This window comes from Mus musculus, chromosome 9, assembly GCF_000001635.26.
Source record: "Mus musculus strain C57BL/6J chromosome 9, GRCm38.p6 C57BL/6J".
Lineage (NCBI taxonomy): Eukaryota > Metazoa > Chordata > Mammalia > Rodentia > Muridae > Mus > Mus musculus.
The window spans coordinates 97,521,766-97,534,702 of NC_000075.6; the positions used below are offsets into that span (position 1 = coordinate 97,521,766).

The following is a 12,937-nucleotide window of genomic DNA, read 5'->3' on the forward strand; positions in this document are numbered from 1 at the left end:
GTGAGCCATACCCCTCTTGTCCCTGTCCCTGATGCACAGATAAGAAAATGGCTGGCCAAACGTGACCAATTTCTGCCTCTTCTGGGCTCTATGCTCTCCACAGATACTTTGTTTTCCTCATAGGAACTGGGACACCTGTGCTCTTTCTGTCTCACTGAGTCTGTCACTCAAGCTATCTCCTCCAATGGGAGTCCCAGGAAATACCATTCAAATACCAACAGTTCTAAAGGGAAGACGATCAGAATTCACACCACTGAATCAACCTTATCCAAATAATACTAAAGTCAAGAGGGCTCATGGATTGATAAACCTTTCCCTGTATGTGCTGGGAGCTCTTGTCTGAGTTTGTTCATGACTGACTGCTGGCTTGAGGGATTTGCATTAGTAGACTGTGGGCAAAAAATCCTATTAAAATGACATTTCCCTTGCTGTTAGCATCACTTCAGTGAGATGCCCTGGATTCTCAGAGGCATTTCCTGGGGCTGCCTCATTACACCTACAGGCAATTCATGTGCCTTGGCAAAGGCCTTCTGGGGTATCAGTGTAGGGAAAAAGGGTGGAGACACATGATGCCTCTGGGTCGTGAGCAACTGTTTCACTCATGGCCACCCTGAAGAGCTACGTGGAAAACATTATTGTCTAGTTTCAGTGGTAATTACAGGCCAGTTGATCAAATGCACTGATCTGGACTTGGGTACAGTGGCTGGGAGACAGGAGAGATTAGTCCCTACCACTGGTCTCAGGTATTGTTCTAGGCAGAGTTACATTTGCTGGAATGTGTTGTGATAACATACAAGACTCTCTGAGTTTGACCATCCATAAAATTTATGGTCTTATATTGAGTAGTGGAAATAAGGGGTAATTTGATTATGACCTGTTTGCCTAGGAGGGTGACAGGACATAAAAATCTACTTGGACTTAATTCCTACCTGGTCCACTTTTTCTAAATTCGAACACTTGGGCTATTCACTGTCTACCATCTTGGATGCCTGCCTCTGCACATGTACCTTTCCATTCCAGGGTTCCTTCTGGATGCTTTCTTAGACTCTTATCCACAGGACTACATCAGATAGCCCTGCCTGCTCTCCCTACTAGGGTTGTGCCCTGCTATCTGCCCAAGCACTGCCTACATGAGACTATAAACAGTTTTTTTGACCCATGATCATGGAAACTTCTAGATAGCCAAAGCTTCTAGTTCTACACTGATCTGGGGATGAAGCACAGAGTCTAACTCACAGAATAAGCCACTTAGAGCAGAAATAAAAAAGGCCCAGTAGGCATTAGAATCAATATTTAGGCCAGGAGTTTAGTTACACACACCATATTAGACCAGTTTGAATACGTTTTGGCAAAGGCCATCTATAGACTCACTAGTGGCTAATCCAACTGGATATTTGAAATAAGCTAAAAAGATAAGAGATAAACACTGATTTAAGAATCAGAGAGTAAAGAAAACAATGGCAAAATTAAACAATTTTTAATGACCAGTGAAGTGAACAAAATTTTCAATTCATCACCAGAAGTTTTGTTTTGTTTTGTTTTGTTTTGTTTGTTTGTTTTTAGATATCTTGATTTTTCTTCTCTCCATCTCTCTCTTTCTTCCCCTTCTTCTGGCCTTACTGTCTCTCCCTCCACATCCCTTCACTGTTATGCAGACATTTTATCTGGACTATCTTATGTACTTGGAGCTATGCCATACTCTGTATAGCTGGGCCTGAGGAAGACACCACCCTTCTTCCAGGAGCTTGGCACTAAGGAAGCAGATGGGAGGGATAACCATGTGATGGCAGTGCAGAAAGAGTCATGACGAGTCTGACAAACAAGGGGCAGGAGATGTGCCAGGGTAGTTCCTGGTCGAGAAGCTTCATCAGGTCTGTATGTTTTGAGCATCATTTAGTTTACATGAGAGAAACTTCAGGTAAGGTTCTCCTATAACAGGGAGCTGAGGACAAAAAGAAGGTGGTTCCGTGGGCTGGCCTATACACACTACTGGGTTGGCAGTGTGAGCACTGTGGAGAGTTCCTGTGCCCTCCTCACTACAGCCTCCTTCCTTCCCCTGCCAACTATCCCTATGAGCTAGGATGTCTGATAGCAAGAAGTCCTCTGACTTTCACAAGACTTAGTACAGACTTTCACAAGGTTAGTATAGAAATGCTGCAGACTGACTTCTGTCCTCCCCAAGCTCACAGTATGAAATACTAAATCCCAGGTATATTTGAAGTTATGACCCAGGGCAGGCAACAGAAATAAAATGAGGGAGTGAGACTTGGGACTTCATCTAGCAGGGAAGGAGGAGCAGACATGAGGGTACCATCTTTCTATTTCTGGAATTGAGGACAAAGCAGGTAAAGGAAGCCCTCTGTATCCAGGAAAACAGATCTCATTAGATCATGTATTAACAAGCGCTTTGACCTTGCATTTCCCAACCTTATTGGCTATGTGAAAGTAAACATCTTTCCCTTAAGCCATGCAGCCCAGGGTATTTTGTTAAGGTAGCCTGCACAAGGTTAGACACAGACGAATACAGAGCTTACTACAATTAAAGAGCTGTTAGCTTGTAGGGTTCTATAAAAGCTACAAATATTTTGTATAATAGATGTAATTTCTGTCTATGAATGAATAGATTTTACATTTTAAGTCAGCATGCTCACCAAAGGAGTAGCATGAGAGAAAGGATAGGTGCTGGCCATGGCTTGCTGTGGGCCATAGGCAAGTCACTGGGGCTGGAGTCTCCTGCCGGGAAGGCCCCATGGAAAGCCTGTGGCAGGGCTGGGAATGGTCTCATATATGCAGCCTGCCTGCTACAGAGCAGGCTCAACAAAACAAAACAAAACAAAAATAACCAAAGGAACATCCCTGGGACCAGGGCATTGCTCAGTGACTCAGTTCCTCTTTAAATGCATGGCTCTCAGAATTGCTACATGCACTATATATTTATCTATACGACCAGGATTCCTTCCTTGTCTATTTTTAATTTCAAACCCTGCAACTTCATTTGCTTGTATCCTTCCTTCTCAATCCCATCTCAGAAAATGCCTCTGGGTATCTATAATTATCTCCACCAGTATGGCGAAGTTCTTATTAAAGAACCCCTCACAATATGGAATTTATTTTAATTCACTTCAATTTGTATTATATATTTTAAAATATCCCATAAAAGCCATCTGGCACTTCAGGACATAGCTGGGAGGTTGCTGAGAAATCATATAAACAATGTCAACGTTTTACCACTCCTACATGCCCCAGAATTCCTAACACAAAGAAATGCAGATGAACACATATGCTGTCTTTTCAGCCACCCAGGATCCAGCAGGGTTTGCATTTCCTAGGATCAGGCCAGACAGTTGGCACTGGCTCCCCACTCTGTCTCCTGAGCACAACATCTTTGCTTTTCACACACTGCACAGATTCCATAAGAGGAGAGTCCTTGGGTTGAGATACCTGGGTTACACCGAACATACATGTGAGCGTTTGTGAGGATGGAAGGGGCAGCCATCACTAACGTTTCCATATGAGTAAGTTCTTGCTGAGGTCAGTCCTACTGGGAGCTGAAGGGTAGGGGTGTTCAGGAGAGGATGGGGAAGAGGCAGAGTAATAGGAGACAGAAAACGCAGGATTATGAAACACTCAGCATCAGAAAGGACAAGGTAGCATTACATACAGTGGGCACACAAGAGAGAAAATAGGTCTGTAGGTCACAGAAGAACAAAATAAGAGGTTGAGACCTAACTCATTGGGGACTATAAAACGAGCATTGTTAGGTGACGTCTTATTCCTGCCTATTGGCATTCTCTCTTTTGCTGAATTAATACTATTTTTTTTTAAAAAAGGAAACTCTGCCCAGTTTCATCTCTAAGTGAAGGCCATATCAGTCTTGCTTCCTCGCCGTGCAGTGTCCTTCCCCACAAATGAGTGGTTTCTGGTACCACCCTCAGGAACACACACTACAAAGCTCTGGACTCAACCCAGACACAGCTTTGTCATGGAGAAGTGTGATGTACCAGCCCCTGTGATCAAGCCATAAAGCTCCGATGAGTCAGGTTTTCCACTTCAGAAATGCAGACACTGTTAACAATGCTCTGTCATGGCTTTTTTTTTTTTTTCAAAGTCCTCTTGTCCCTGTTCTCAATTGCCTGTCACCAAAAGCAAGTCATACTGGCACCCAAAGGAGGAAAGCATCAAAGGGCAGACATGATGCTCACTGACACAAAGACCAAAGATATATCTATCAACAAAGATCTTCAGCAGGTCGGGAGAGGGGGGGGGCAGGATAAACATCTTCCCGTGGGCTCAACAAGGAGTGAGCATAGCATATGCAGGTACAATGGTCCACAGGTCCTCTGATCCTGTGGCATCTCAGCTAGCACACTTTCCCCCACTACTGGCTTTCAGTTTTTACCCTGACCTATCTGCCTTCTTGAACTGAATTTTCTAAAACCAAGAAACTGAGCAGTCCTGGAGAGCCAACCCACTGCCACTCCCCTGAGAGCAAACTGGTGGTCTCTGCAAAGGAGAAGGCATGCCCCTGAGAGCCTTACCTGGTCCAGCTTCCAGTGAAACTCTGCAGGGCGAAAGGTGTCTGCCTGGTCAAAGTCCTTCCGCAGGAGGAAGACGAGGCGGCAGTTGTGCACATACAGGGCATAGTGATGCCGGTTCATTTCTGAAAGGCAGAAATGGGATTGAAGCACAAGAGAATCTTTCTGTCTGGTTCCACCAAAGAGTTGCTAGGTACAGTTCAGAAAAACAAAGAAATAGTCTCTCTTATTTTCCCATCTATAAGTGGTTCTGATGAATTTTCTAGAACATATTTGGGGGAAGACACTGCAGTAGAACAACCTCTGGTAGGCCCCATAGCAAAACTTCTGAGACCTTGCCTTTAAACCCTGGGCCAAGTCATACTCCATCAGAGCCCAGTGAAAGCTTCGTTGTGTGTACTTACGGGGCTCTCTGCCAATCACATCAGCATCTCTGGGCTCTACAGCATGGCTGCTTTCTCCTGGAGTTCTGGGATTTGTTTTATTTTGTCAGTCTTGACACAGTGACCACAAAACACATCTCTTTTGTCTCCTTAATCTATGCTAAGAGGGGAAGCCTTGCTTTTAGCTGCTAGGAGGAGACAAATTGATTTTCCAACATTAGACATAACTGTGTGGCTCTTCAAAGCGATGAATAATAACCCCCTCCCCAGGCACGGCCATCAATCAACGGAACCTTTTCTTCCTCTGATAGAAAGGCTTTCTTACTTGCTTAGGAAATCGTATGACATGGTTTTAGCCATGACACTTAGAGCCACAGGACAATACCAACTGGCAAGAAAGGAGCTGTTCTGTACCAGCACATAGAGAAGTCATGCTGGACTTGGCTGTAGAACTCCAGAGAAATTTACTAGGAGGCATGTGTGTTATAGGTGGGTAAATGAGTTCATGGCCATGCACGGGGATAAGCATAGCCATCCATTGAGACCTGCATTAGGGCAGGGAGTGGGCTAGCTTAAGGTAACCTAGGGCTGGAATACTGTGCCTGATTCCTATACCTTCATATTAACCTTGCTATGAGGTCAACATTGGCCTCATCTCTAAAGATGAGCCTTGGCTGGCTCTGACTAAATAGACTCCTGCCAACTCTTCCAACACAGGAATTGGTTCAAGATGCCTGCCCAAGGTCAGAGAACATGGTCTCTGCTGAGAACTGGCAGGGAAGACTTGGTCTAGGCCAATGGTTAGTAGTTTCCTAAGCAGTCCTGGGATAGGTGCCAGCAGAACATGAACCTGTGGGATGCCTTCTTTCCTTTGGGGCAGTGCAGTGTATAACCAGAGGTCTGCAGCAGCTGCACCCTTATCTGCTCATCTTAAACTGATACATGCATAGACACAGATCTGAGAAAATGCAGAGAACAGGGACGTGGATCTTGATCACACTTTACCTGTAAGATGACCACAAAGCCATCATAGATCTAGGAGTTTTCTGGTACAAGGAAGTCTATATTCTCTGCATTCATTTGATTTCTTTTTTAGTTATCTGATACCATTTGATCTGGACTTTCCATCTCTGTAATGGATAGAATCTTAATTGCCACAATGAGGAAATGTGTGCAAAGCAGCTGGCTGGAACAGATGCTCAGTGGCTGTCGGTTATTATAAAGGCCATTGCTGTGCCTGGGGACTACAGCATCACAGACAGCCATGTCAGAGGCTGGTTCCACCCAAGCACCAGCATTCTCCAGAACCCAATGCAAAAATGGCAAGGGAGAGGATGGGCAGTCACTCCATGTGCCCAGTGTGTGGATGGCCACTCTTAGCCTCTGGACTGGCAAAACTCTTCTGGCCCGGTTATGACCTTGCTATGAGGTCAATACTGGCTTCATCTCTAAAGATAAACCTTGATTGGCTCTGACTAAATAGATTACTGCCAATTCTTCCAACACAGGAATTGGTTCAAGGTCAACAGAGGGGGTCATTCTTTTGCCCACATGGCCTCTGCTAAATACTTCTTGCCCCTTCATGATTGTGTAAGTAATTTTCTAGGTTTCTGTTAAGAAGTGTTAGGAAAAGGAAGGAAGGAAGACTTTATTAGCCTTATTTATAATCAACTAGGGTGAAGAGGTGGACCAAGAAGAGTGGAAGAACAGACTTCCTTTGCTAGAGTATCTTTCAGCCTAGGCCCTTTCCCTCTGCCTCACTGCTGAAGACCGATGGATCAACACACAACCAGCAGCATCTCCTGGTCAGCCAACGGGCAGCAGGGAGCAGGGTTCCCTCCTGTTCTTACAGTTGCAATCCTTCTGAGCAATTTCTAGTCACTCCAGAGCTGTGGACACATCCTTGTTTTCCCATAGGCTGGAGAGCCATTGTAGTACTCACTATCAGGCTGATGCTCTGTCAGGGCTAGGCCAGGTTGCCCCCCAACCCCATCTTAGAATTCCCTGCAGGAAATGTCAAATGCAATGTATGTCTACTTATCATTCACTCTTTCAAGCTGAACTCAAAATGAGAAGGGCAACTGTACTCGAAAAGGAAGGGATCTTGTGAGTATGAAGGGATTATAAGGAGCTGGCAGGAGCTGGGAAGGAATTGTGGGTGGTAACAGGCAATAGCATGATTCTCATAGAGAATGAGGCCAGCAGAGAGAATAGAGACAAAGGCCAGCAAAGGCCATGCGTCCCTTGTGGCAGAGTCATTGCTCCATGTGCACCAAGTCCTGCTTCCTTTGCTCCCAGTATATAGTTAATTGCATTTCACAGCCTCTCCGGGGCTGGGTGAAGGCCCTGTGACCAAGTTTCAGCAAGTGGAAGGTAGTGATTAGAGGCGACACACACAACCTGCTGGTTTTGTCAATAAAAGCCTCTGCACTCAACACTGGTTCTTTCTCTTTGATGGCTAAGTAAACAATGCAAGGATTCTTGTCTCAGCATATCTGGACCAGACAGAGCTTTTTCCTCCACACTCACCACTAGACAATGAATGAGGAGACCCACAAGAGAGTGGCAGCCACCAAGAGCTTTACTGGTGATAACGGCAATGGTGGCTTAAGCGTCTCTCTTTTTTCCTCAGTGAGCCTTTGCTGACTAAACAGAGGAGATCTCCAACTATTTATAGAGGACTTCATAATGGACCACCATTACTGTGTTTTGTTGTTCAGTGCACCAAACAGAAAGCAATGTGATGCCCATGAAGGCCAATTTCATCATTTTCACTTAAAAATTCTCAATATTTAGATTCTATGACTTAGTAATTCAACTTCCAGCCAGGGAACAATCAGAAATGTGTGAAGGTTGCATTCCAGAAGGCTCACTAAGGCTCTGTTTTATTTGTCTTTAAAAGGAGACACTCTAAGTAGCCGACAAAAGAGGCCATTACATAAAGTATGATAAATCCACATGGCAGAGTTTTAAACTGGCACGTAATTTAGTTTCCAAAGGCTATTTCATCATCCAGGCATGGTGGAGCATGCTTGCAATCCTAGTACTTGAGATGTGGGGTCAGGAGGCTCAGAAGTTCAAGGCCGGTGTGGGCCATGTGACATTTTGTCATGAACACCCCTCCAAAACAGGATACTCTTATCACAGGGACACATGTCCTGAGTGTAGTTATTCACAGCACAATAATCCCATATGTATTATTAAAATAGATTGAAATGGGAAGGCACTCCACTTATTTATAGAAATAAAAGTAACATTTAAATGAAGTGTACAATAAGTGGATGCTCACAGTCAGCTACTGGATGGATCACAGGGCCCCCAATGGAGGAGCTAGAGAAAGCACCCAAGGAGCTAAAGGGGTCTGCAACCCTATAGGTGGAACAACAATATGAACTAACCAGTACCCCGGAGCTCGTGTCTCTAGCTGCGTATGTATCAAAAGATGGCCTAGTCGGCCATCACTGGAAAGAGAGGTCCATTGGACTTGCAAACTTTATATGCCCCAGTACAGGAACGCCAGGGCCAAAAAGTGGGAGTGGGTGGGTAGGGGAGTGGGGGGGAGGGTATGGCGGACTTTTGGGATAGCATTGGAAATGTAAATGAGGAAAATACCTAATAAAAACAAACAAACCAACAAACAAACAATGAAGTGTACAGAACTTTACCAGACATCCCTCCAAGTGTTTGGATTTTAGGTGGTTTGTGTATTTTGATACTTATTTGTGCTTTTTCCATTTCTGCTGCAGCATCTATCACTTTTCCCCTGGAAAGACTTTCTGATATGAGATAAAAGTCTAAATCAGGCCTTCATTAAGCCCTAATCTTTTGCATTTATATTACTTTCTGTGCCAGGAGCTAAGTTAGACCAGACCTTTTCCATTTTTGCTGTAACAATCGTTTTTTAAATATGTATTTATGATGTGTGTATGCATGTGCATGTGTGTGTATGTGTGTGTGTATGAATGTGCATGTGTGTGTATGCACATGCATGTGTGTGTATACGTGCATATGTATATATTAATGTCTACATACATGTTTGTGCACATGAGTACAACCTTGTCCTTGTGGAGGTCAGGGAAAACTTTGCAGGAATTGGTTCTCTCTTTCTATGATGTGGGTTCCAGACATCAAACCCTTAGTAACAAGCGCTGTTTTCCACTATATCATGTCTCCTGCCCTCTGTGCCAATCTCAAGCTAACTGTTAAGGTATGATTTCTTGTGAGGGCAGAGCTGAGGCACCTTGTAGAACCTTGAAGAACATTGCAGCTCTGAGGTTCCGAGCCTCCTGATGGTGAGCCACTGTGAATGGAAGACATTACTGCAGACTGCAGACAAGGCTGCCCTGTAGAGTCCCCTGAGGTACTGGCCTGTGTATCTAGGATGAGGCCCTGGCACGTATACTTTATAAAGCTTTGCTGGTTTATTCTTATAACCAGTAGTGCTTCTATTCTAAGAGTCTGGCTCCAGGATATGCAATAAGAGGTTCTAGACACAACACTGTTCTAGGGAGTGGTGTTGTTCTTGCCCATGGCTCTAACCCTTCTGTTTCAGATTCAAGCCCTCCTGGGAGAGTGCTTGACACACATTCAAGAGACAGTATCTGTGACTGCTAGGTCTTGATCAGCTGCCTCATATTTGCATCACCCTAAGCTGTGGCCTTAGTGTGCCATGGACTCTAAAGTCAGGATGTTCAGTGCAGCCACTCGGTATTGCTGGGACCAGGCCATGAAGCCAAGCCCCAAGCTCTGTGTCACCTCATGTCCATAACATCCTCCCTGCATGAAGGTCTGGAGAAAAGCTATTTCTAGTGCTGCCTCCTTCTACATAAGACCAGTCATGTGAGTAGGTGAAAGCCAGACAACCCTGGCTTAGTGTCTGTCTAGAAGAAAAGTAATTAACATACTCTACAGGGATCAAGTGGGATGGAAAATATGGAGGACATGTGGCATGAAAATGGCATGAAATGGAATAAACCCAGAAACAGTAATAGCAATGACGGTGCCAATGATACCACCCCAACTGATGATCTGTATCTGATTTAAATGATTTCGTATGCTATTTCATGCTTACTTCCTCCATTTGGCATATGGGGAAATTGAGGCCCATGGAGCTTAATAACTCCTCAAGGGTCACACGTAAGCAGCCATCTCGTTGAGCTGAGGACTCGGGCTGTCTGACACCAGGCACTGAGCCGCTGGTACCCTCTGCACTGTCTTACAGTTAGCAACACTGACTTATTTGAATATTTTAACAAAAGTTACATTTGCAATGGGAGACTGGAATCACAATTAAAGGTAGAGTTGAAAATTTTGCAAAAGATTTCAAGACACCTGTTTGTATGTGTGTGTGTGTGTATGTGTGTTCACGGAGGCACAGTGATAAATGCATAAGATGTGACTCAGTAGTACATAAACTGACCTTTATGTTCTGCTGTTTATTGGTTGCGTAGCTACTTGGGAAGATGCGTGGCCTCTCAGTGGATGTTCTCACAACTGTGTACTCATAAAATTCCTTATAAAGGTTCAGAAAAGGTGTAGCAGATACCAACGATGCATTCTACGTGCCCAGCGCTATTTTGAGAGCTTCCTGTATGTTTAAGTTACTTAATCAGCAAAAACAACTCTAAGGAAGAGAATACTATAACAAGGCCACCCAGCTGTAAGTGACGGGTTTGGTCAATCCCCAAAGATCCTTGTGCAGGCCTGGCATGAGAGAAACGTGCAGCACCTGTTAGCTTCCACTCTCCCTTTTCAAAATACAGCAATACATCTCTAAGATGACAAGATCCTTTTATTCAAAGACAGCTTTTGAAAATAATTAGACAATGTCTTAGTTAGGGTTTTATTGCCATGAAAAGATGCCATGAGCATGGCAACTCTTACGAAGGAAAACATTTAATCAGGACAGGCTTACAGTTTCAGACTCACCAGTTTTATCTGAGTTACAGAGGATAGTTTCCTTCTCGGCTCTCACGCCGGGGCTGGGGCCATGTTTCATCCACATGGTGATGGTGAACTGGTCCGTCAGGTTCTTGGGCACGATCCCATCAGGGATCTTGGCACCCTGCCTGCCGTCAAACTTGAAGATCATCTCACTGCTGTCCACCAGCAGCCCCGCAGTCCAGTTGGTAGCTGCGCTAGGGGACGGCAAGAGATCGATGATACCCGAGGATGCGCCTGCAAGGGGAAGAGATGGAAGCACAGTGGTTATTCCTCAAGGATGGCAGTGGGTTCACCTTCTGACTTCTCTTTGTGTGTCAGAGTGGAGAGAGTGTACTTACTGAGGTCTGTGCCTACTCCTGACCTAGGTGGCTCAGGAAAGAGTCCAATATCATTCAAACCTCTGACTTGATCCTGGTCTGTTCAGACATACATTGGTATGCAGATAAAAGTGACACATATGTCCAGGCAGGTACAACTACCACACAAGGGAAAGGTGTGAGAGGAGCCTCAAGAGTTGGGAGAACCACTGGGGCTTTTAGTAGCTTGGTTTCCTGCAGACAGCCAGGGCTTTGTTTGGGTGAATGGATTCCTTCATGTACCCATCAATCAACTAACCTGCCAGTCATTTAGGGAGCATCAACCCTATGCCATGACCCTTTCTGAGTTCTGGCCACATGAAGACAAATAAGATACTCATTGCCGTAAAGAATCTATGAGACAATACAGTATGATCAGGGTTAAGACTGAGGAAAATTCTAGGCTCTCATCTAGAGAGAAGGTGTGTAAGCCACTTTGTATACATGACATTTTCCCACAACCATTTGCTGAAGCCAAATGGCACAGTGCTTGAGAACAGGGGCTCTGAAGTTGGCACCACTTGAATTTGACACCTGGCAGCTTGACTCGGCAGCTCTGTGACTGGGAACACATCAATCTCTCTGACTGGATTCCCTTCCTCAGTGTGGGGGGGGGGCGGGATGAGATCATGTATTCAAACTTACAGCTTCATGCAATATTGAGTGCTCACTTGGTGTGTGCTATAATTTTATCATTACCATTATTGTAATTTTTTTTTTGTTTTGCTATCACTACCATTCCAGGGTAGAACAGGAGGGCTTTCCCCAAAACATCAAGACTAGACCTATAAGGGAAGGTTAGTATTTTGAGACAGTCACAGGATATCTTTGTGGAAGGTGGGTTGAGGAGAGGAAACAGCTGGTTTGTCAGGAAAATCTAGACTGCTTCTGGGAGGACTCTTGGGCCCTCATTCATTTTATTGAGCAGCATCCTATCCATTAGGTTGGGAGCCTCCTGCAATGTTCACATTTAAAGGATTGGGGAATGCAAGCTTTGCCAGGGCTGCGCATGGGGCTATCTCCTGGCAGGACACTCACCAGTCATGTAAATGTTGTGATGGTGGTACAGAGCTGATGCTCTAAAGGATGGCGGGGCATGTGCACTGTCTCATGTTCATTGGGTCATTGGCCTTTGGCCATCTGTAGAGCACAAAGTCATCTCATCTAGGGTTTGGGCTTCAAGGTCAGCTGTCACAAAAAGTATCCTTCAGTGAAAAGTCCTCAGAAAGGTACCATGCTGGAAACCAATACACTTCTTTATAATGTTCATCCTTGCCAGACTTCCCTTTGGCTTTGGAAAGGACTGTCAGGCACATGTTCATTGGTTTGGAGTGAAAGACTAGAATAGACAGGGAACATGTGATTCCTTTGAGCACAGATGCTCCGCTTAGCACTGCATTAAGTTCATCCTGAAAGGGCCTCCAGAAGGCCCATCCTTCTGGTGGGGGATGTAGGCTTTCCATTCATTATTCTCTGTGGGAGCTGTGCGCAGAATTGATGGCATGAGTCACATGGGGGTTTTCTAGGGATGTTGCCTGTTATTGCACTTGACACATAATTGGTACTCAGTTCCTATTTACAGCTGCCCTTCCTCTTTTCCAGTGTCCCTCCTAAGATGCTCTGGTAGAGGCTGGGAGATGACTCAATCAGTAAAGTGCCTGCCTCACAAACATAAAGTTAAGGTCTCCAGAACACATACATACACACACACACACACACA

The 12,937-nt window shown here is 44.9% G+C and overlaps 1 protein-coding gene across 2 annotated transcripts in view; it reads right to left on the reverse strand.

The window, feature by feature from the left end:
- The window catches only part of Clstn2 (calsyntenin 2), a 588,979-nt gene that overhangs the window by 77,371 nt on the left and 498,671 nt on the right, over window positions 1-12,937 (reverse strand). For both annotated transcript variants that reach the window (XM_006511334.4, NM_022319.2), the window contains exons 7-8: window positions 10,847-11,095; window positions 4,539-4,660 (exon numbers count right to left, since the gene is read on the reverse strand). In XM_006511334.4, coding sequence (XP_006511397.1) covers window positions 4,539-4,660; window positions 10,847-11,095 — 371 coding nt within the window. The remainder of the gene's footprint in view (window positions 1-4,538; window positions 4,661-10,846; window positions 11,096-12,937) is intronic.